The 22,092-nt window shown below is 40.2% G+C and overlaps 1 protein-coding gene across 4 annotated transcripts; it reads right to left on the minus strand.

Moving 5' to 3' along the window:
• Positions 1-229: 229 nt before the first annotated feature.
• On the minus strand, positions 230-19,518 carry FAM111B (family with sequence similarity 111 member B). Of its 4 annotated transcripts, none has more exons than XM_023215531.3 (3): positions 19,287-19,518; positions 17,879-17,918; positions 230-3,208 (listed from the first exon to the last, which is right to left on the minus strand). In XM_023215531.3, the coding sequence occupies exon 3, from the start codon at positions 3,197-3,199 to the stop codon at positions 1,091-1,093; it is 2,109 nt and encodes a 702-aa protein (XP_023071299.2). In that variant the 5' UTR covers positions 3,200-3,208; positions 17,879-17,918; positions 19,287-19,518; the 3' UTR covers positions 230-1,090. The 4 variants fall into 4 exon arrangements, with proteins under 4 accessions (XP_023071299.2, XP_026303125.1, XP_026303124.1 ...); XM_026447340.2 differs by lacking the exon at positions 19,287-19,518 and adding an exon at positions 16,883-16,995 and having other exon boundaries at positions 17,879-17,888; XM_026447339.2 differs by lacking the exons at positions 17,879-17,918; positions 19,287-19,518 and adding exons at positions 13,100-13,154; positions 16,883-16,969.
• Positions 19,519-22,092: the final 2,574 nt, after the last annotated feature.

Here is a 22,092-nt window from a genome sequence, read left to right on the forward strand (position 1 = left end):
TAACCCGGTGAAACCCCGTCTCTACTAAAAAATACAAAAAACTAGCCGGGCGAGGTGGCGGGCGCCTGTAGTCCCAGCTACTCGGGAGGCTGAGGCACGAGAATGGCGTAAACCTGGGAGGCGGAGCTTGCAGTGAGCTGAGATCCGGCCACTGCACTCCAGCCTGGGCGACAGAGCGAGACTCCCTCTCAAAAAAAAAAAAAAAAAAAGAAAAAAGAAAAAAAAATTTAATTCAGTCTTTTTGGAGGAAATTTTCGTGCATGCCAGATATAGTGTTAAGCATTGGGATTGCCAAGATGAATCTAACATTGTCCTCACCATCCATTAAGTCACAATCTAGTAGATGAGTAAAAGTAAAAAAATTTAAAAACAGAGTTATAGACATAATACCGAAGTGAACAGGCTGCAGTGGTTGCACAGAGAGGGCTTCAGGGATGCCGTCACAGAGGTGGTAACATTTGAGATATAGATTCTAAATTCAGATGTGTTTGCTGTTGCAAAATTCCAGGGTCTATGTGCCCAGTTCCTGAACATTCCAGTGATAATTTTTACCTAAAATTTAGGTGGCAAATAAATCGTATTATAACCACTCGGAACCACTGTGTTTCTGGTTCGTCTTGTGAAACCCATCGTTGGTTCAGAGGGATGGAGGCAGAGGTCATACAGCAGGTAAGCTCAAGCAGTGATATATGACAGGGCTTTCAGAATTGGGGCCGTGAAGAGCAGGCTTTATTTGCATGCTGTTTAAAAACAAGTTTTTGCAACCGATTTATCCTATAAAACACTTACATGAGTAACTCAGTGGAGATTTATTTGCAATAGTAGGATCAGGTGATTTGAGATCTTTAATGTGTGTGGTTGTAGCAGGATTCTGAATATTCAATCTTTGCTGGATGCATAGTTTGCAAATATTTTCTCTCATTCTGTAGGTTGTGTGTTTAGCATGTTGATAGGTTCTTTTGCTGTGCAGAAGCTTTAACTAGGTCCCATTTGCCAATTTTTGGTTTTGTTGCAATTGCTTTGGGTGTCTTTGTCATGAAATCTTTGCCAGTAATTATTGGCATATTTTCTTGAAGACAGCATCTTTTTTCTAACATTCCATGGGTTCAATCTGATGATCTTGAAGTAATGACTCTTGTTTACCTTTCTCTTCATTGCAGGTCTCAAGTTTCTCATCATTTAATAATTTATACAAGCTCTCATTTGTCTCTTTAATATTACAAAGAATAGAATCGATAGAATAACCAAACTCAATAAGGGCATGCACATTACATCCACGTTGATAAAAATGACCAAAGGTATGCAAAGCAACCAATTTGCCAGATGCATTAAACACTGGGGAGCCTGAAGACCCATCAGAGAAACAAGTATCATAACTAAGCGTGTGCATGTTCCAAACCTCTGACAGGAAACTTCTTTGCGTAAACATAGGGTATACATTACTGGTGGTATCACAGAGATCTACCAACCCATCTTGACAATCGTTTGGATATTTTTTCAATCGTTCATTTAGAGGAATCACAGTACAACCATCTATTTTCTTGATTTGGCCTTGGGGATGACCAATTAAATAAATCAAACCAGTAGATGGTTGAGGAGAAATCTGTCGCCATAGTCCTGGAGGAAATGCATTTCCATTTTCTTTTAGTTTTAGAATGGCATAATCTAGAGTTTTATTGGAAAAAAGCCATGGCTCAATGGAAAACCAATTGTCAGGAGTAGGGCAGAACTCTGTATAAGTGAAGGTTACCTTAGCACATTTGGTAATTATATCTGGCCACAAACTTTCATATGTGTTTTCACCTGCTATAAGATGTACAACGTGTCGACAGGTGAAAATATAACCACCATTGAAGACAAAGCAAGTAGCATTGCCTGTGTTTCCATTATTGTCCCACTGCATGAACCCAACTGACTTGCTATGATATGTAAGCTGTTCACAGGTTGCAACTGAAACAGAATTTGCAGTCATTTTTCCAAAGTCCTTTTTATATATGTTGAATTGCTTAGATGGTGAAAGATCCATTCTCTTTTGTTCTTCCTGAAAATATTTTCTTATCCACTGTGCCTCCTCCTTAAAATTCGGATACTGATGCATAATGGCTTCATTCAACATTTGAGAATTCTTTAAGAGGTTAATTGCCTCCTTTTGGACATCCAGATTAATAGCATACTGCCTACCCAGATGTGGTCTCCGCCTAACTTGTGAGTTTATTTGCGAATATTTTCGGGTCAAACTATGAATGTAATAATTTCTAATCCTGGGAATTGTCTGGTGAGTTTTACCTTTAATATAATGGCTTAGATCCTGAGGTAGGAGAATTTGCTCTCTGCTGTGTTCTACATCTTTGGTCTCTCCATCTTTCTCTGGTTCATGGACTTTTTTCTTAGGTTGTATCAGACTCTGGTGATTAACTTCATCAGTGGCATTTTCATTCTGTTTAATTTTTTTATGGATATCTTTCCGTTGTAATTTTTTTTTTGAAATGTCCATTTCTAAGACTTTTCCAGATACTTCATCCACCATGGACTGTTTTCCATAAATTTTCTTATGACCTTCCTTTAGTTTCCATTCAAATTCACCTATGTCAGACCGAAAACGGCCATCCTTGCATAAGGCTCCTTCAATAGTCTCACCCTTCAAGGCATAAATACAAAGTTTACTTCCTTTTTCATGAAGTTCCTTTATCTTAACAATCCTCTTTATTGTCCTTCCTATAGCAACAACATGAAAAAGAATGCATTCCATGTTTGGATTTTCACATTGGCGTAATATGTGTCCATCTTCTTTGCTACTCTTTCTTTGATGAAATGTAATTTTAAAATGAGAATCACTAGGCAGGCACTTGAGAGGCATTCCTAAATTTATATGTCCATCTATTGTCTTTTCTTCATAAACAATAATATTTTTATTAAACTGATTCTTCATCCTTTCACTGAAATAGTCATTAGCACTCAGGGCTGAGTAGATACTCTCACTGGGTTTACCATATGCTGTAAACACACTACGGTCTAATTTTCTGGAGTTTTCATTCAAACTAAAGGTGAAACAACATTCTTTGTTGTTCAAATTTGGATTCTGCATTTCAAGGGCTGTTTCATGCTTGCTGACTTCACTTTCAGGCTTAAAGGTGTTGCTACACTTTCTTATGCCGGATAGACAATGATCAACAGGTGTGTCAGCACATGTCCGCTTCATGACAGTATCCTTAAAAAGGAAAGGTTAAAGAGGTTAAAAGGAATCACCCTTAATAATGTTTTATATTTTTCTAATGAGATATTATATTTGTTATATAATTATATATATATTATATAATGTTTTATATTTTTCTAATAGATATTCTGAATAAAAATTGGATAATATAATGGTTAACGAATAATGGAGAAAAAAATCAATCACTGTTCTATCACCAGAGATATTCATTCTACATTTTATTTTAATTTTTATTTTCTTCTCTGTATACTTTTATTTTGTTTTCTGATTTTTAAAAGTAGTACTTTGATTTTCAATAAGGGTCCAAAGACCATTTAATGGGGGAAATATCATCTTTGTAACACATGGTGCTAGAATAACTGGATATCCAGATGCAAAGAAATGAGTTATACCTAACTTGAAATGGATCAGAAATAGCCCTCTATTATTTCATATGCAGATCTAAATCTTATGTTTCTTAAATACTGTGTTGCATGTGACTTTATTTTTCACTAGGCAACGTGTCACTACTTTGTGCATTAAGCAACCTTTGAAACCACAAGTTGAGGGGCTATAGAATATTTCACTGTATAATAATTTGTAATCCATCCTTTCATTGCTGAATATTTAGATTATTTCCAGATTTTTACTCTAAATATGACAAAATTTCCTACAAATATAACATTTTTGAATGTTTGCACATTTGAATATTTCCCTAGGTCATATTCCCAGGAGTGGAAATACCACAACTGAGGATATAAACATATTTTGCAACATATATTTTGCCTAACTGCCTTCCAGAGAATTGTATCAACTTACCCCATCCTTTCTCTCCAGCTGCTCAAGGAGACCAACCTCACCCCTATGGTTGATTCCCGAAAAGGATCTGAGTGTTACTATTTTAAATGTTTGCCAATTGCTATATAAAATCTATCTAATTTGACTGTTTTTAGAATGTACATTTATTCACTTACTAGTGAAGCTGGACTTACTTAATTTATCTTTTAGATATTTGAAACATCACCTTTTTTTTTTTTTTTTTTTTGAGATGGAGTCTTGCTCTATCGCCCAGGCTGGAGTGCAGTGGCTGGATCTCAGCTCATTGCAAGCTCTGACTCCCGGGTTCACGCCATTCTCCTGCCTCAGCCTTCTGAGTAGCTGGGACTACAGGCGCCCACCACCTCGCCCGGCTAGTTCTTTGTATTTTTAGTAGAGACGGGGTTTCACCAGGTTAGCCAGGAGGGACTCGATCTCCTGACCTCGTGATCCGCCCGTCTCGGCCTCCCAAAGTGCTGGGATTACAGGCTTGAGCCACCGCGCCCGGCCTTTGAAACATCACCTTTCAAGGATTCCCATTAAAAATCTGTTTAGTTTCTGTTCTGTAAATGGTTTTGATAGCACTAAGAAAATATATTAAAATGACAGATAAATAATAGGATGGGATACATAAATAAATATAAATACTCAAATACAATCAGTTGGTAGTAGCCCAGGATACAAGATATTGAGAATCTGATGGCAACAGAAATGAAAAACATAAGTAAAAAACATTATATGACAGGAGTCAACATTTCTTGGAAGGAAATCATTGTGAAGTCTGAAGTATTGGATCTAGTCTATATAAATAGAGGAATAAGCCTGGAGAGAGTAAAATCAGAAGGTACAGCTCAGCTTGGATCATTTGGTAGGTGAAATGGAATGAGCTTAGGTCTCAGGAATAGTGATTTCCTTTTTGTCTTGGGACTCTCCTATCACCTCATGTTTTCAAATATTTATTGCCAAATCTATCTCTGCAGCACTGACCTCTCATCTAAGCTCCAGATATTAATATTTTGTTGACTCTTTGACACCTACTCTTGGATACGTCAGAGACATTTCACTCTTAGCCCCTTCAAAACCAGAGTCATAAAATTTAATTGTGCCCCTCTTCCTGTGTTGCTGAATCTGATAATGGTGTCATTACCCATTTGACTACTCAAGCTAGTATCCTGTGAATAGTCCTCAGCATCTCCTCCTTTCTCTTATATACTGTGTTTTTAAAAAACTATAAAATATATGCAGGCAAAAGCAGTTTATGACACCTTATATTTCATATAATAAACATCTATGTATCTCCTTCCCAACCTAAGAAATAGCACACTACAAATTACACTACAAATCATTAGAGGCATACAGTGTGTCCCTCCTTCATCTTATTTCCTTTTCTCCTTCTCATGGACCACCACTAAGTCTGAATTTGTTTTAAAATTATCATTGTCTTACACTTATTTAGGGACATATACATATGTAGTAAAAGTATAAATAGTACACTGTTTCATTTTGCTGGTTTTGATAGCATATAAACAGATCCACCTGAATGTGTTCTTCTGTGATTTGCACTACTTTTTTATTTTATTTATTTATTTTTTTGAGACAGAGTCTCACTCTGTCACCCAGGCTGGAGTGCAGTGGTACAGTCTTGGTTCACTGCAACCTCCCCCTCCCAGGTTTATGCAATTCTCTGCCTCAACCTCCTGAGTAGCTGGGATTAAAGGCGCATACCACCACGCCCGGCTAATTTTTGCATTTTTAGTAGAGACGGGATTTCACCATCTTGGCCAGGCTGGTCTTGAACTCCTGACCTCGTGATTCACCCACCTCAGCCTCCCAAAGTGCTGGGATTACAGGCATGAGCCACTGCGCCTGGCCTGCACTACTTTTTTGAGGTTCATCTTAGTTGACGAAATTCTGTATCCACTTTTACAGTTAGAGATAATTCACTGAAGAAGTAAACTGTTTATGCACATTTCTGTTATTTCTGGGGTTTTTCTAATAAAAGCACTGGTTAATTTTGCTATGAATATCCTCAAATATGTTTCCTGGTGCACACGTGCAAGGGTGTCTCTCAAGTATAGACTTAGAAGTAGAATTGCTCAACTTCAGAAATAGAGTTTAGCAATAAATATTTGAAAACATGAGGCAAGGAGAAAAAGAAAATGAGTAATCACCTTTATTATAATAGATATTGCCATATTATTTAACATAATGGTTGTACCACCTTGCACTTCCACCAATGAGAAATGAGAGTTTTCATTATTCCATGTCTTCATCAAAGCTTGGTGTTATCTATGTTTTAATGTTTCCCTATTTTGTGGGTGTGAAATAGCATCTTATTGAGGGTTTAAACAGTAGTTTCCTAATTACTAATGAAATTGAACCCCTTTTCACACTTCAGTCTCTAAAATGCTTGTTTATGTCTTTTGTTCATTTTTATATTGGATTATTTGTCTTTTTATTATTGATTCTAGGAGTATTTTAAATATTGTAGATACAAATTACTTATTTATGATACGTGTCAAACATCTATTCTGAATTTCTTCTTGATTTTTCATTCTCAGGTGTCATAAAGGAGTTAATTTAAATGTTGTCAAGTTTATTAATCTTTTTATATCATTAGAACACCTTTCACAGGATAATTCTGTTTTGTTTTGTTTTTTTTCTAAAAATTGTAAAGGTTGCTTTTACCATTCAAGTTTTTAGTCGGGAATTATTTTTTGTATATAGCTTGAAGTAGGTATCACTGTTTATTTTTTTGCATGTGGATAACTAATTACTCCAGCAATGCTGACTGAATTGTTCATTCTTTCTCCACTGATCTGTACTGCCAGTTTTGCCACATAAGACTGTTATGGGTTGAACTGTGTCCCCTCAAAACTCACATGTTATAGTCCTAACTCCTAGTACTTCAAAATGTGACCTTATTTGGATACATAGGATACATTTGGATACACAGTTCTTGTTGATATACTTAGTTAAAAATGAGGTCACACTGCAGTGGGATGGGCCCCTAATCCAATACCCCTGGTATCCTTAGAAAAGGGGGAAATATAGACATAGAGACAGACACACACAGAGGGAAGATGAGGTAAAGAGCCATAGGAAAAACATGGCCAACTATAAGCTAAGGAGAGAGTCCTGGAACAGATCTTTCCCTCACAGCCCTAACAGGTAACGAACTCTGCTGACATCTTGACCTTGGACTTTGAACCTCCAGAATCATGAGACAATGCATTTCTGTTGTTTAAGCCACATGGTCAGTGGTACTTTATTACCCCTAAGAGACTACATAGTCTGGACTTTTCTAACAAAATACATGATGCAGAGCCCTCATGATCTAATCACCCACCAAAGCCCCATCTCTTAATGCCATCACCTTGGAGATTAGGATTTAAACATATGAATTGTGGGGGATGCAAAGATTCACACCATAGCACAAACTAATACAAAGATATTGTCATATCTTGAAATTTGTGAGTCTGTCTCTACTCTCTCTGTTCTGTTCCAATGGTATATTTTTCTGTATAGTCACCAAATACTGTCTTAATTTTGAGTTTTTCTACTCATTAGTATATCTTGATATTGATTTATGTCTCATTTTCAAGTCTTCAACAAAATAATTTTCTCCATAAATGGTTAACAAATAATGTTTACATTTCTTCCTAAGTAAATAATATTTTTCTAGGCATTATAAAATAATTTTTGAGGGATTACATTTTCTGATATTGCTGACTAAGCTAAATCCATTGTTTTGTAAATATCAACCTTAAACCTAGCCAATTTCCTACATTATAATCATTCTAATATTTTATCTATAAATCTTTTTTGTTTCAAAAATAGATATGATACCATCTGTGAATATTTCATGAATATACTTTGTTCCCTTCTTTTTAATCCTCAAACATTATCTTTTACTATTTTTTCTTATCACACTGTATTGGCTAAATTAAATTTTATTTACCAGCTAAATAAAGGCAGTACTAGTGAGAACTCCTCTATTCTCCCTCATTGTAAAGGAAATACTTATAATGATTCATTATTTAACATGATGTTCCCTGTGAGATTTTTGAAGATGCCCTTAATCTGGCTAAGAAGCCTTCTGGTATGTTTATATTTATATATTTGACAGTAATAGGGGCAGCCAAGATGAAGTAAGCCCATTATTGCCTATTATTTCCACTAATTAAAACTAAAGTCTTTGGAAAAATAAAAAAAGCAGCATCCTGAGCTTCTACTCTGGCCACCATGGAATAACATAGAACTAACTTATACTCCTGCCTGAAAATCCTGGAGAAATGGACAAAATACACAAAATGGTTTCCAAGACATTCAGCATTAGTCAAAGGACAGTGGTACTTGAGAAACAGAAAAACAATGATGCACACTCTATGACTGCCTGAGCTTACTGCCTGAAAAGAGGCTCTAGGCCATGGTGCAGGGAAAAGAATCCAGGCAAACCTCAGTAGCAACTGAGTTGAGGAAAAGGAACCGAGTTCTGGGAAGCCAATGGGTTTAGCTTTTGAAGGGCAGGAGAAGACTGTACAGAGAGGGTCCCCATAAGTCTTTAGATGACTAGTGGTCTGCACATGCATGTGAGGAAATCACCTAAGTCAGGGAAATCAGCTACCCAAAAAGATTAGGAGGAACAATCCTTGGAGATCTTACAGGGCTGGGAATAGTTGCTGTTCCCACCAGACCTAGGGAAAACATCATAATTCATGGGGCATTGAGCACAATACCAAAAAGAACATTGCCTCAGCAATAGGGAAATATTAGCTCTGTAATATACAGGCAAAACATTACAAGAAAAGAAAACTACAGGCCAATATAAACATAAATTCAAGAACTAATAGGTAAATACCAGGAATGCAAGGTTGGTTTAACTTTTGAAAAAACGTTATCACTGTAATAAGCCAACTAGAAAAATTAAAATTTCTATATGTACATAGAATCATCTCAACAGACATAGAAAAAGCATTTGGTAAGCCTGACATCTATTTCTAATAATATCAGCAACCTAGGAATAAAAGGAAACTTATTCAATCTCATGAAGAACACTTAGGAAAAACTTACAGGTAACATCATACTTAATGGTGTAGGATTGAATGCATTCCCCAGACTAGAAAAAAACGCAAGAATGTCTTCTCTGGCAGAATCTCTATACCATTATGCTGGAAGTTTTAGCCAGTGCAATAAAAAACAGAAATAAATAAAAGGCATCTGTATCAGAAAGAAATTAGTAAAATTATCTTAATTCATAGATGACAGGTAATCTATGTAGAAAACTCTGACAATATATGCAAGACTTTTGTCCTAAAATATATTGTAGGAAATTAAACTAGACCTGGCTGCCTTCCCCAATTCAGGTTCTGCTGAATGATCAAATGCAGCCCTGAGGAGCCCCCTTGGAGACAAGAGGGATGCCCCAAGTCTGAAGGAGTGAGGCAGAAGAACAGGACCTGGAGGCAGGGAACCTAAGGATGATTCACACTCACTTCCTAGAACTGAATCAAAAGGAAGATTCCACCTCTCCACACTCAAGTAACAAAAGAATCAGAGGCTCCTCCCTTTGCAGATTATGCCCCCAGTTCCCGCTTTCCACCGCATTGCAGATGAAACATGGAAAGTACCTCTAGTTGGTCCCCTCCCTCAACCAATAAAACTGGTTGTGGGCCACTGCTTCATTTACATAGGATGTAAACAAAGTAACCAATGAGAAACCTCTAGAGGGTATTTAAACCCCAGAAAATTCTGCAACCAGTGCTCTTCAGCCCGTTGCTCAAGCCTGTTCCTACTCTGTTGAGCATACTTTCACTTCAATAAATCTACGCTTTCGTTGCTTCTTTCTTTTGTTGCTTTGTTTGTATGTTTTTACTAAGTCTTTCTTTAAAATGCCAAGAAGCAGGACAACTTTTAGTGAAGACCCTGCATTGGTAACAGGAGGAGGATTGGGGAGTCACTCCCTCACTCCTAAACCTCAGAAGAAGTCGTTGCCTGGGGTGTGGATTCCTTGAGGGCCACGACAGGGTACTAAGTGGCCTGAGGATTCAGTGCCAGTCCTAGCTTGCCCTGTGAAACCTCTGCAGGAGGCGGTAGGGTCCAGAGGGAGGAAGCACACATCCAGGCTCTGCTACATGTACCACCCACTGTGTGACCTTGGGCTACTTGTTTAACATCTTTGAGCTGTGCTTGGTAAGTGAGATAATATATGTGAAAGGCCAGGCTCTTATGGGGACCCTTGGTAAGTGTGAAGGGAGTGGAAACTTTTGAGGTAATCGTACTTGCATCCCTAAAGGAGGATTGAAAAACCTGCCCTCCTCCTAATCTCCTCAGAAGCTATCAAAAAAGCAAACATGCCAAACAAATGTAATTGTTCTTTCCACACTTTGATGGGACCTGAGTTCTTAAGGAGGCAGTACAGAAAAGTCCCCTTGCCAAAAAAGAGTGGAAGTGGAAGGAGGGTCTAGGGATAGCAAATTCCAACTAAAACATGTCTCTTCCTTTCCAGGGTTGTGGGAAAGTATGTGTTAGTGGTGGTGGGTTTTCTGCTTAAGGTATAGCAAGATCTCTAACTAAATAGGGTAAATCAAATTATCTGGCTCATTCAGAGGGCAGGCAGCTCCCCTGTGACTTTACCCAAAGACATTCAAAGCAACTGCACATAGTTTGTTTTCCCTCTAAGTGAGAAAGGGGGAAGGTTACGGTTCTCTGTGCATCTCCCATTGAGATGTTAACCTGATTCTATCACTACCTTAGAGACCTGGTAAAAAATCTGGGGCTTGTCAAATGGAGAAATGGATGCCCAGGTCCAGAAGGGCTTTGCCCATGGCCTCTCATGTTCAGAGTCTACTGGAGAGCCAGGACTCCACCTGCCTGACAGTCCCACTCTGGGTCTGGGTTCTTGCCACCATTCTGCATCAGAATCACCAGTGGGTTTCTTGAAACACAGATTGCTGAGCCCTAACCCAGAGGATCTGACGGAATATATCTAGGGTGAGGCTTCAGTCTGTGTTGATTCTGCCATCCCAGGGGCCAGGCTTTGAGCACCCCTGAGTTAAGACAAAGAGCAGCTGGCTAGGCCCAGCTACCTTAGCTCCTCTCTACTCTGAGGCCTTTCCTTGGTGGTCCTTAACTGCCTTCTCTTCAGTTAAGAGTCCTAGAAACCAGTCACTCTTCCCTCTATAGCTCTGGGCTCCAGAAGAGGGGCACACATGGGAAACGAGGACCTGGCTCTTTTGAATGTCCCTTCACTGAGCCCTAGAATGCTCTGTGGAAAGGGCCTTTGAGATGCAGCATTTCACCTTACCAGGAGGGGAGTGTCTACAATTAAAATTAGAATAAATTATTGGATTGGGTAATCTGAATTCACTGTAGGCCTTTTAAGAGCTCATGTGTGGTCAGGCATATTTGGAGATGCCTGTTATGCTTTGTTGGTAAGAATAAAAGAGTTTTGAATCAGCAGAATTTAGAGCAACATGTTATGTCAGCAAGTTAGCTACAGAAACAGAAATGACTGAGGAACAATAAGGAGGAAGTGACTAAGGTCCAGGACACAAGTCAGAGTATAGATGGAATCTGAGCTGAGATTCTAAGATTCTGGAGTCTTCTATGTATCTTCTCAGTCTTGAGGCCTTGGAGCAGAGCAGGAATTGACCACATTCACAGCATTCCCACAGTGAAATTATGCCCAACCCCTGTCAAGATAGCCAAAGAGGCAAATAATGCACTGGGAAGTAAATATCCAGGTGAAACAGAGTAGGGGCAGGACTCTGCCTCCACCACCAATAATGTATTTTTCCATTGACTACCAGAACTTGCATCTCCACTGGTGCCATCCTCATTGGCTGTAAGACCTTAAAGAAACTAAGAAGCATTCTACCATAAATCTCATTCAAGGGAGTTAACTTTATCACTTGCATGAACACAGGACCAGTAGAATGACCAAACTTTACCTCATCGCTTGCCTCATGTGAAAATCCCCACCCAGGGAGGGACTTATCCACCATTTTTTGATCATGTGATGTAAGTACTAACATCATTTCTCACTGTGCCTGCACACTCTACAGTCCACCCAACACATACAATGATAACACATACAATGATCCATCCCCTCCTCTCTGCCCCTTCAGCTCCCAGTCTCAGGCCACCCCAGGCCCTCTCCTCTTTAGCCTGGATGTTTGTGGAACAGCCTCTACTCTCAACTCTTCTGTCCCTTCAAGCATCTTCCCATCCCCTCTTTTCCAAGGCCCATGAGGCTAGAGTGTTCTGGCCCCTGTCCACCCCTCCCTCTGCCCCACCTTCTGCTGCTCAGCTCCTCTCCCCTTGGTCCCAGCTATGCTGCCCACTCAGGCCCTGGACAGGAAGCCCTAGCCATTCTCAGGGCTTGTGCACTCACCATTCTGTTTGGCCTTCCCTTGGGTCTCTTTAGGGCCACTTCAGGGGCCTCTTGACTTCCCCAGCCAGAGTAGCACTCCAAGGCACACACCTGCCACTTTCTGTTACCTTTGTATGTTCTCGATCCACTAGCGAAAACTTTCTAGTTGTCTGTTTCCTGGATAGTCTCTTTCGCTCTTTAACATGTAAGGTTCACAAGAGCTGGGACTCTGTCCTTCTTTCACATGCCTAGTCCCTAAAGTAGAAGCTGGTCAACAAAGTTTGCTAACTGAGGGGCCAGACTTCAAATGCATTCTGAACAAATATCTCCCCTCTGTTTTCTGTCAAATTGGAAAACATTTCCCTCCAGGTGGGGTGAGACTCCCATAAGACGTGTATAATGTGCCCAGCAGACTGTTGCATCTGGCATACATAACTTATGATATTGACCATGTAGTTTCCAGGGGACTCTAAGTCTGGGGGATGCTGATGGAGTCGTGACTCCATCTGTGCAGAGCTTTTGTCTGGAGAGGGAGATTCCAGTGCTGGAGGTTTCTCCTTTGAGGAGTCTACGTAGGATGGAGGAAGCAAGGGTTTCTCGTCAAAGCGGCAAGACACACTCCAGAGACCCAGAGGTAATAGCAGAAAGTCTGCTAGGAGGAGCCACTCACAGTTCTCTGGACAAACTTAAAGCTGCATGATGTCAGGATGACTAACCTCTGTCACTTGTGCCTTGTACTTCTTCTTTCTAGTTCTCATCTTGTCTGGTGACCTTGGAGAGAACAGCGTACCAGTCACATTGCCACTTCAATCACCCACTCCCTGCTCTGCCTTCATGCACCAGGTTTGCCTATTCTCCCAGGTACCCCGCAGCAAAATAAATTAAACAAGACCAAAATGAATAGAGAATATATCTTGTTCAAGATTGGAAGACTCAACATTGTTAAGATGCTAATCATCCACAATTGTGTTAATTTTTTTACACAATTAACACACAATTTACACAAACACACAAACTTTGATCCAGATATAGCACCATACAAAAATAAATAAAACTTAAAATGAATTGCAGACCTAAACCTAAAATTACAAAACTCTGGAAGAAAACTTAGAAATGTTTTGTGATCTTAGATTTAGCACAGTTCTCTGATGTAAAAAACAAAAGCATGATCCACAAAGAGAAATACAGAGAAAGTGAACTTCATCAAAGTTGAAAACTTTTCCCTCCCAAACAGGACTAAGAGGATGAAAAGAAAAGCCACACAGAGATAAAATATCAGCAATTATCACAAATATTATGAGAAAAGCAATATGACAAAGGACTTGTTTCCAAAATATGTAAAGCCCTCTCAAAATTCAGCAATAACCAACCAGGATAAAAACGGGCAAAATATTTTAATAGACACTTCACTAAAGATATGTGGATGATATAAACACATGAAAAGATGCTCAAATCATGAGTCATTAGTGAAATGCAAATTAATACCACAAAAAGATGCCATTACATACCTATGAGAATGAATAAATCAGAAAAACTTTGTGTTGAAAAGTGTATGAAACAACTGGAACTCTCACACATTGGTAGCGAGCAAGGGAAATCATACAGCCATTTCGTAAACATTTTGACAATTTCCTATAAAATTAAAGTTATGTCATACACTCTCTATGACAGCAATTCCACTGCTAGGTGGACCCAAGAGAAATGAAAACTAATCTTCATGCAAAAACCTGTATGCAAATGTTCACAACAGCTTTATATACAAAGTCCCCAAATGGGAAACAGTTCAAATGCTTTTCAGTGAGTGAATGGATAAACAGATTTTGATACATTCACACAGTGAAATGCTACTCAGCAATAAAAAGAAAAACCTATCAATGCATGAACAAAACTTATGACACTTAAGTGGAATGTTCTAAGTGAAAGAAGCCAGACTCAAAGGGTATGATTCAGTGTATGTTCCATTTACATGATGTTCTCGAAAAGGCAACACTAGAGTAATGAAGAGATTAGTGGTTGCCAGGGACTGGGGTGAATAGGGATTAGTGGGGAGAACAGGGAATTTTTTAGAGTGATGGAACCACACAAGGAATTATTTAGGGTGATGGAACGGCTTTGCTTCTTGATTTTGGTCATGGTTACATTACTGTAGGCATTTGTTATAGGCCATTCAACTGTATACCAAAAAGATTGAATTTTATAGTCTATGAAATAAATAAATTTAAAGGAAATAATAAAAGTTAAAGCCTTTCAAATAATCCGTAACACAATTAATTGGGTGTGGGGGTTTTTGTGTTCATTTCTATCACTTTTTTTGTATCTTCTACTTTTTCCACTTTTTCTAAATTTATATTCCCTTGCTTTGTTGCCTTCTTTATTTTGACTTTTCCCTCTCGTTCTATTTTCCAGACAAATAGTTTGGCAGTTTTATACCCTAGTTCTGTTCTATCATTGGATGCCCTAGACTAGTATTGCCCAGTAGAATGTCTGCAGTGATGGAAATGTTCTACATCTGTACTGTCTAATTCCACAGCCACAAGTGGTTGTTCTTAAGTACTTGACATGTGATGTCACTGAGAATTTGTACTATTCACGTTTTTCATTATTTGATTTTAGTTAAGTTGAATTTAAATTTAAATTTACATAATCACATGTGATTAGTGGCAACTGTCTTGAACAAAATAGCCCTAAACATTTTAACATTAATATTTAACTTAACAAAGTCCAAAGTGAATTGAATAACTCCTCCTAAGCAATACAAAGATAAAGTCTGTAAACACGTCTCCTTTATTTACAGAAGAAAATCCAAAGACCTACACATGGAATTCAAAGAAAAAAGATACTGCAGCTATTCTCCAGAAAGCTATTCTATCTCTCTCCCACTTTTTAGGAGCCATACATGTATGGAAATGAATTCATGCCAGCTTAAGAATATCTATATGTGCCCTCTCAGTCACAAGGTTTTGTGCTGAAATGGGTGAGCTACTTAAGTTGGGACAATTAGATGGCAAAGAGAAGTTTCCTCAGGAAACCAGGATATACTCATTATTGGGAGAGTCAAGCACCTGATACTACTGCAGTTCTATTTGTCACTATGCAGAAAGCCAGCCAGGGGATAGCAAGAAAAGCAGAACATAGGAACTGAACACACAAACAAGTCCTTAAAGAAACTGTATACCACTGAATGAAGAGCTCAGCCGAATTCTGGAATGTCCACTCATGTGAGCCAATGAATCCATTTGATTGTTTCACAATTAGAAAATATTTCTACTGGAAATATGGAAATCTCTTATTGATATAAAGCCTATTGTGATCTTGGCACCATACTACCTTATCAGTACAGAAAGCATTATTTGCCTACCACATTCTTGAATTCTCCTTATACACCATCAAATAAAGCTATCCTGTCCCCCAAATAAGTTTTCCTGTGTACATGACTACACTCAGGCCATTCCTTCATCCTTGATACACTAGTGAAATGTCATTCATTCTTTTTAAAAGATAAATTAGTATTAGACATACAAAATGCATAATTAATGTACATACTTAATGTATACAACTTGATGAGTATGGAGATACATTATCACCATAATCGATGCCATCAACCTATCTATCACCTCCCAAAGTCTTTTCCTGCTCTCTTATTATTTTTGTAATAAGAACACTTAACATAAGATCTATCATTTTAGCAAGAATTTGAGTGTACAATAGTGTTAACTATCGGCACCCAGGCTGTACAGATCCCTAGAACTTATTCACCTTGTATAAGGAAACTATGTACCGCCTGACTAACACCTCCATTTTCCGCTCTTCCCAGCCCAACAACCACTTCTACACCTATGAGTTTGAAAATTTTAGATTTATTATTCATTAATAACTCATTTCTCATATGACACTGCTGTAGTTTCCTAAGTCTGAATTAAGCATTCTTCTCTCTGTATTCTAAAATCACTTGTTTATGTCTCAAATTAGTATTATCAGTTTGCATATTTTGAGCAAAATAGTGTGGGTCAAAAACCAGTCTCTGCATTCTGACGGCCTAGGTTCAGACCTTGCTCTGAAGTCCGTTACTTCTGCAACTATAAGCAAGTTGAGCTTCAGTTTCTTCTTTTGTAAAATAAGTATGATAATAATACCTACTGCATAGTTCTATTAACTGTTAAATGGAATAATCAATATAATGGGACACAATGACAGGCCTACAGTGTTTCCTCAGTAAACATTACCTGATTATTTTTAAAGCCTGTCTACACTTTCCAAGATTTTAAGTGCCTATATTGTTTATTAGTCATCTTGTTGTCTTGAGACACATTTAGCACTGTTAACTCATACCCTATCATTTTGCTTTCCACAAGCACTCATGTGTATGAGCTCCCCAAATATATTTTAAACTACCTAAGAGAAAGACTTATAACTACCATTGTTTAAGAACTTATCTCCAAGAACCTCATATGGCACTATGGTTAGACTCCCTGTGGGGAGTTGTAAAAAAGTAGACACACCTCTGAAACTTCAGGTCTAGTCCTCTGGTCATCTCCCGTGGCACTAAATGACTTGTTTTCTTCAGTCTTCATGGAATTCATGATGAGTTCAAAGAGAATATAACTAACTTCTACTAGTGGATAAGATGGAGAAACAAGGATTGAATTTATTCTGCCACGTGAAATGTCTAAAAAAAACCCAAAAAAACAAGATCTATGAAATAACCACTTTCAAACACTGGACATCAGGTGGTGTGGGACCTCATCTCTAATATCTGAGAAGAAAATCATATGAGGTAAGCCCTATGGACATTTAGCTTACTGTATGCAGTTTCCAAGGCATAGCTTAGGAAGGAGAAACAGGCAGAGTCTCACAGTTTCCCTGAGTTGAGAAGACAAGGTGGGAGTTTGGGGAGGCCAGGATGACTGGAACTTGTATGACAGAGTACTAGGGAGAAGAGAGCCACAGGAGCACACAGTATCAGAGATCTGCAGTGGGTATCCCTTGAGATTTCAGCTTGGTCAATGCATGGGTGGAATGAAACGGTTGAAAAGGAACAGGAAAAGAATTACCCAAAAGGAGTAGATGTAACAATTTCTGAGGCTCATACAGGACTGTGTATAATTTCAGTTCACAAAAATCTGACTAGAAAACTTCATAATTCATGAAGTATCAGGGAGACTACTCAGAAAGGTATTTCTTCCATAGTGGGACAAAATTAGCACTAGTTCTGGTCCCACCTAAAAAATAAAAGCAAGCTTTGAAAGTATAAAATGGTTTCCATGTAAAATATCAACGTACTAGAACAAAGCTCAAGAATATTGACAGGAATGTAAAAATTTCTGGCACCCAATGTTGTGAAGTTAACAAAGCTTGAAAACTAATAAAAAAATCAGCAAGCACTTAAAAAGTGGATAAATGTGACCCATAATGACAGGAAACATCAGTGAATAGAGACAGGTCCAGAAGTGAGAGAGATGATAGAACTGGTAGTCAGAAACACTAAAAGTCATTACCTTGAATTTCTGGCCAAAAAGGAGTAACAGGGACTGGAGTCTGAAAATAAAACAAAACAAAAAAGAGCAAAATATATGAAACCATGGTTTGCAAGGAACTGGACATGATGCAATTAAGGACAGTGACAATTGAAATGCATCCTATAATGCATGTTAGCAGACTACCTTGAAGGATTCCAGGCCAGTGTTGCAAGGAAGGGCGGCAAGACAAAGTTAGTTGGAATTCCAGATTTGAGGAGACAAAGCTGAGAGACCAGGGTGACAAGAGGTCACAGGCCACAGACCTGGCGGGAGACCTGCAAGAGAGGGAACTCCAGATATATGAAGAGGGTTGCCCTAAAGCATCCAGCTGTGTACTGATCAGAGCAGCAGCTGAGAAAACTTCTCAAGGCCAGGAAAGAACCACCCTAAAACTGTCAGAGTCTAACTTTCCTGCAGCCCTCTCCCTGTAACCCTTTTAGGGATCCCCATTTCCTCATTTCTAAATTAAGGACTTTGGCTCAGATCAAACTTTTATTGTTCGTGTGAATTGGTTCCTCTGAGCTTTTTAAAAAGGATTCCAGATCCCACCCTCACAGACTCTGATTCTGTATGTCGGGGTGTGGCTATGGAATCTGCACTTTTATCTGCCTCACCCCGCAACTCCCCTCTCAAACGCGCACCACATTGTTTGAACAGCTGCCTCTGTCACCGCAGGATGACCTCAAAGCTTTCCTAAAGCCCCAGAACCTATGAAGGTCACCTGTGCTTGAAGCTGTGCTTGCTTACAGAAACAGACTGGATGTCAGCAACCACCATGCTGCAAGATGGGAAACGAACTTAGAAGCGCTACCCTAACCTGAATCCTTGCTAATTATCATACCTAAATCTCTGCCTCGGGGAGAAATGCAGCTTGCCAGGCACATGTAGTGTTGAAAGGTGCACAGGAAATACGAGACTGCCACACTCAGCGCTTTCTGGAAAGCCCCACCTCTTTCCAGGAATCCTTGCTCTCCAACTACGTGCCCTAAAAGACCTTAAGAAGCATCCCCACACTACACCCCAGGCACTTTGAGCAGGAGCTCCCCTACTCCATTCCTTGATCAGTGAATAGTTTCTGCTCTACTTAACGGAACCTGGTCTCATTCTATGGGCGCGAACGGCACCGGGCAGGGAAAGGACCCACCAGGGTCAAACGACCCTCTTGAGATTCAGGAAAACCCAGACGATCTCCAAATATCTTTTCAGGAGTAAAACTCTTGGTCTTTGAAGCTGAGGGGCGGGGAAGGGAATTACCACACTGGCGGCTGCCCAGCTCCCCATCCAAAACCTCCTTGACTTTGGGCCGAGGTCCTTCTGCCTATTGCTTTTGTCAGCCATCCCCCTAAGAGAACTCCAGGTCCGACCCAGAAAAAGAAAAACCACTCACAGAACCGGAGAGTCTGTCCACAGAGTGCACGTGCCAGTCAGTGCCCACCGCTCTAGATTCGCAGGTGCCGGAAAGGCTGCTCTTTTGTAGCTCTCAGCTGAACTTTTCCCGCCTAGAAGGGAACGCCGGCGCGCGGCAGGAGCCTGGGAATTGACACTCTCGCTGGCCAATGGACGAAGTCTCTGAAGGCTGTTTTTCTCTCATTGGATGTAAATGACTCATCTCTGGCCTAGGGGACTGCGCGCCAACCCGCCCACCCTCCCTATTTGTCTGGATGACCCACGCGGGTCTCAGTGATCCCTTCCCCCTCACCACTGAGTCCAAGGCCAGCTCCCTTCTCCCAGGATAAACTAAGCAATCACTGCCCTGCTCCTTCCCGCTCATCGGCGTCCCCTGTCTCCCAGTGGAGGCCAAGGCGGAGCTGCGCCGCAGCTGGGCGGAGTGGGAGGCGCCTGGCGGTTTCGCGCTTTCCGACTTTTGATTGCGAGCGGGAGCAGCGCGCTGGCGGGAGCTGCAGGGCGAATAACCCGCCAAGTTGCTTCGGTGTGTGGTAGTTGCGGCCGTTCTGCAGCTGCGAGGTGGGCGACCATGGCGGGACGAGCATCCAGGCGGGATCCGCTGACCGCAGCAGAGAGAGCTCCACCCGTATGATGCAGAGACCCAGTCCCAGAGCAGGCTGCACCCGCGTCTGCGTGAAGTCTACAGATGCTTGGCCTGCTCTGCAAATGAACTAACTTCGCAGAGGGGCTGGCGAACACAGACAGTGCCAGCCTGGACGAGGAAGCGGCCGGCACTGCTTAGGCCAGGTTCTCAGGACGCGCATTACTGAGTGAGGTACTTTACCCTTCGAATGAAGACTCCAGAGTTCGGCCTCCCAAACTGATATCAAAGAAGTGCTTTGCATGGGGCTTGAGAAAACATGTTACTGTTTAAGAAAAGAACGTCTTACTGTCTGAGACTCTGAATAGAGAGAGATGCCTTTAAGTATTGGGTGTTATTTTTGAGAAGTTGGTCAAAGAAGGGGAGAAGATGGTTGATTAAGTGGGAGTGGTGACAATTATTTTGTAATTCATAGAAGGACAGATGTTTATGTAAAAGTTGATAGTTTTGGTGGAATAATCATGAACATGTTTCTGAACTTAATGTAAAATATACAGAGGCCTCTAAAATCACTGCTTAAATTACACGGGTCTTGTTGTTTTCAGAAAGAGCAAACTTTAGAAGTATAATTGTAAAAGTATTGTCATACAGACAAAGAGAAGAGAAAACTTAATGACAGCTGTCTCAAATCGCTGTTATTCCTGAATCATCTGAAAGCAGTACACGTGACTAGCACCAATATACATCAGCAAGTAAATCGTTGCAAAAGGATTGATCTTTTTTTTGTAGAATCTGGAGGAAAAAAATCTATGAAAAGCAAGAAATGGTAGAGAATGATGTTGTCGAAATTGCCTGACATCATTGGAGATAGAGAATTTACCCTGGAAAAAGGCGTTCCTTAGGGAGGAGCATCTGCGCATTCCATTAGCATAAAGCACCTGGTCGGCCATATGAAGAAGTCTGGATTTTGCCGTAAATGTGAAATTTATTTTAAATGGAGGATTTGAAGCAAGGGAGTAATATACCCTGACATATTTTTAAAAATCACCCAAACAGCTGTGCAGGGTACAAACTCTGAGAGGACAAGAAGAGATGTGGAAGGGAGAAGGCAGCTAAGAGTCTATCCCAGGATTGCAAAGATGTTGGAGCTGGCCTCAGATGGTAATGGTGGAAGTGTTAGAAATGGCTGGATTCCACATTTATTTTGAAGGGCCAGACCATGGAATTTGCTTATGGATGTTCCATAAATAAGAGAAACAGAGGGCTCAGTGATGATTCCTGGGCTTTTGACTTGAGCAACTAGAAGTACAAAGTCTCCATTAACTGATATGGGGAAGTCTGAGGAAGGAGATGCTGTGTGTGCCAGGAGTGGGGTGTGTGTGTGTGTGTGTGTGTGTAATTCTTCTTTTGACATGTTGAATTGGAGAAGCTAATCCACTCCAACTGAAAAATAAGGAGGGAAGTGGACATTCAACACATGATGTTGCAACAAGATTTAGTTCAACATCAACTTCCGGTGGGGCGGTGATTGGTAGTTGACTCATTTTGGCCCCATTTGATATTCACAGTCACCAGTTGGGGTAGGTGTGACTGTTGCTCCCATTTCACAGATGAGGACAGGATAGTTTGCTAGAGGTCACAGGACTAGTTGGGGAAGGGAAAGGGTGTCAGGTAGGATTTTAACCTTAGAACCTCACGTTTTCTTAGGATCTTTCAGGGAGACCTTGGGGAAATTCCTTTCTGTCTTGGTGGGGGGGTCTGCATTCCTTATTTGTAAATTAAGGAGTTCTTCCAGTTTGTGATTCTCTGCACTTTAACATTTAAACATATCACTTGGATAGGTTTTTTAAAATAAGGATTCTGTGAACCCCAATATGTTTAAGTAGAGTAGGTCTGGGGTGAGGCCCAGGAATCTGCAGCTTTTAACTAACCCGGGCATCAACAAAACTGGCTGAGAAACTCAGGCAAAGTTTATGATGCGTGAAAATCTTATTGTGAGCTGTCCAAAACACATGACGCTGAGCTCCATCTGCAGAGATCCTGTTTTGATATGCTTGGTTGGACTGTGGCTTGGTAATTTGCATTTCTCAGAAGGGAGGCCAGTCAGCTGGTCAACCACCCCGCCTGTCGCTCTGTGACCGTCCCCGGTCGTCCGCGGTGCTTCTTTACTTGCATCCTGTGGGACTGACATCTGCGCAGGCAGCGC

The sequence above is a fragment of the Piliocolobus tephrosceles genome, chromosome 13 (genome assembly GCF_002776525.5).
Source record: "Piliocolobus tephrosceles isolate RC106 chromosome 13, ASM277652v3, whole genome shotgun sequence".
NCBI classification, from domain to species: domain Eukaryota; kingdom Metazoa; phylum Chordata; class Mammalia; order Primates; family Cercopithecidae; genus Piliocolobus; species Piliocolobus tephrosceles.

Coding starts and splice junctions, on each gene's coding strand:
- FAM111B (XM_026447339.2), bottom strand. CDS start 16,914: ATGACCAGAGGACTAGACCTGAAGTTTCAGAG. Junction 13,155..16,882: donor CTAGACCTGAAGTTTCAGAG/GTGTGTCTACTT, acceptor GTTCTCTCCAAG/GTCACCAGACAAGATGAGAA. Junction 3,209..13,099: donor ACAAGGCACAAGTGACAGAG/GTTAGTCATCCT, acceptor TTCCTTTTTAAG/GATACTGTCATGAAGCGGAC.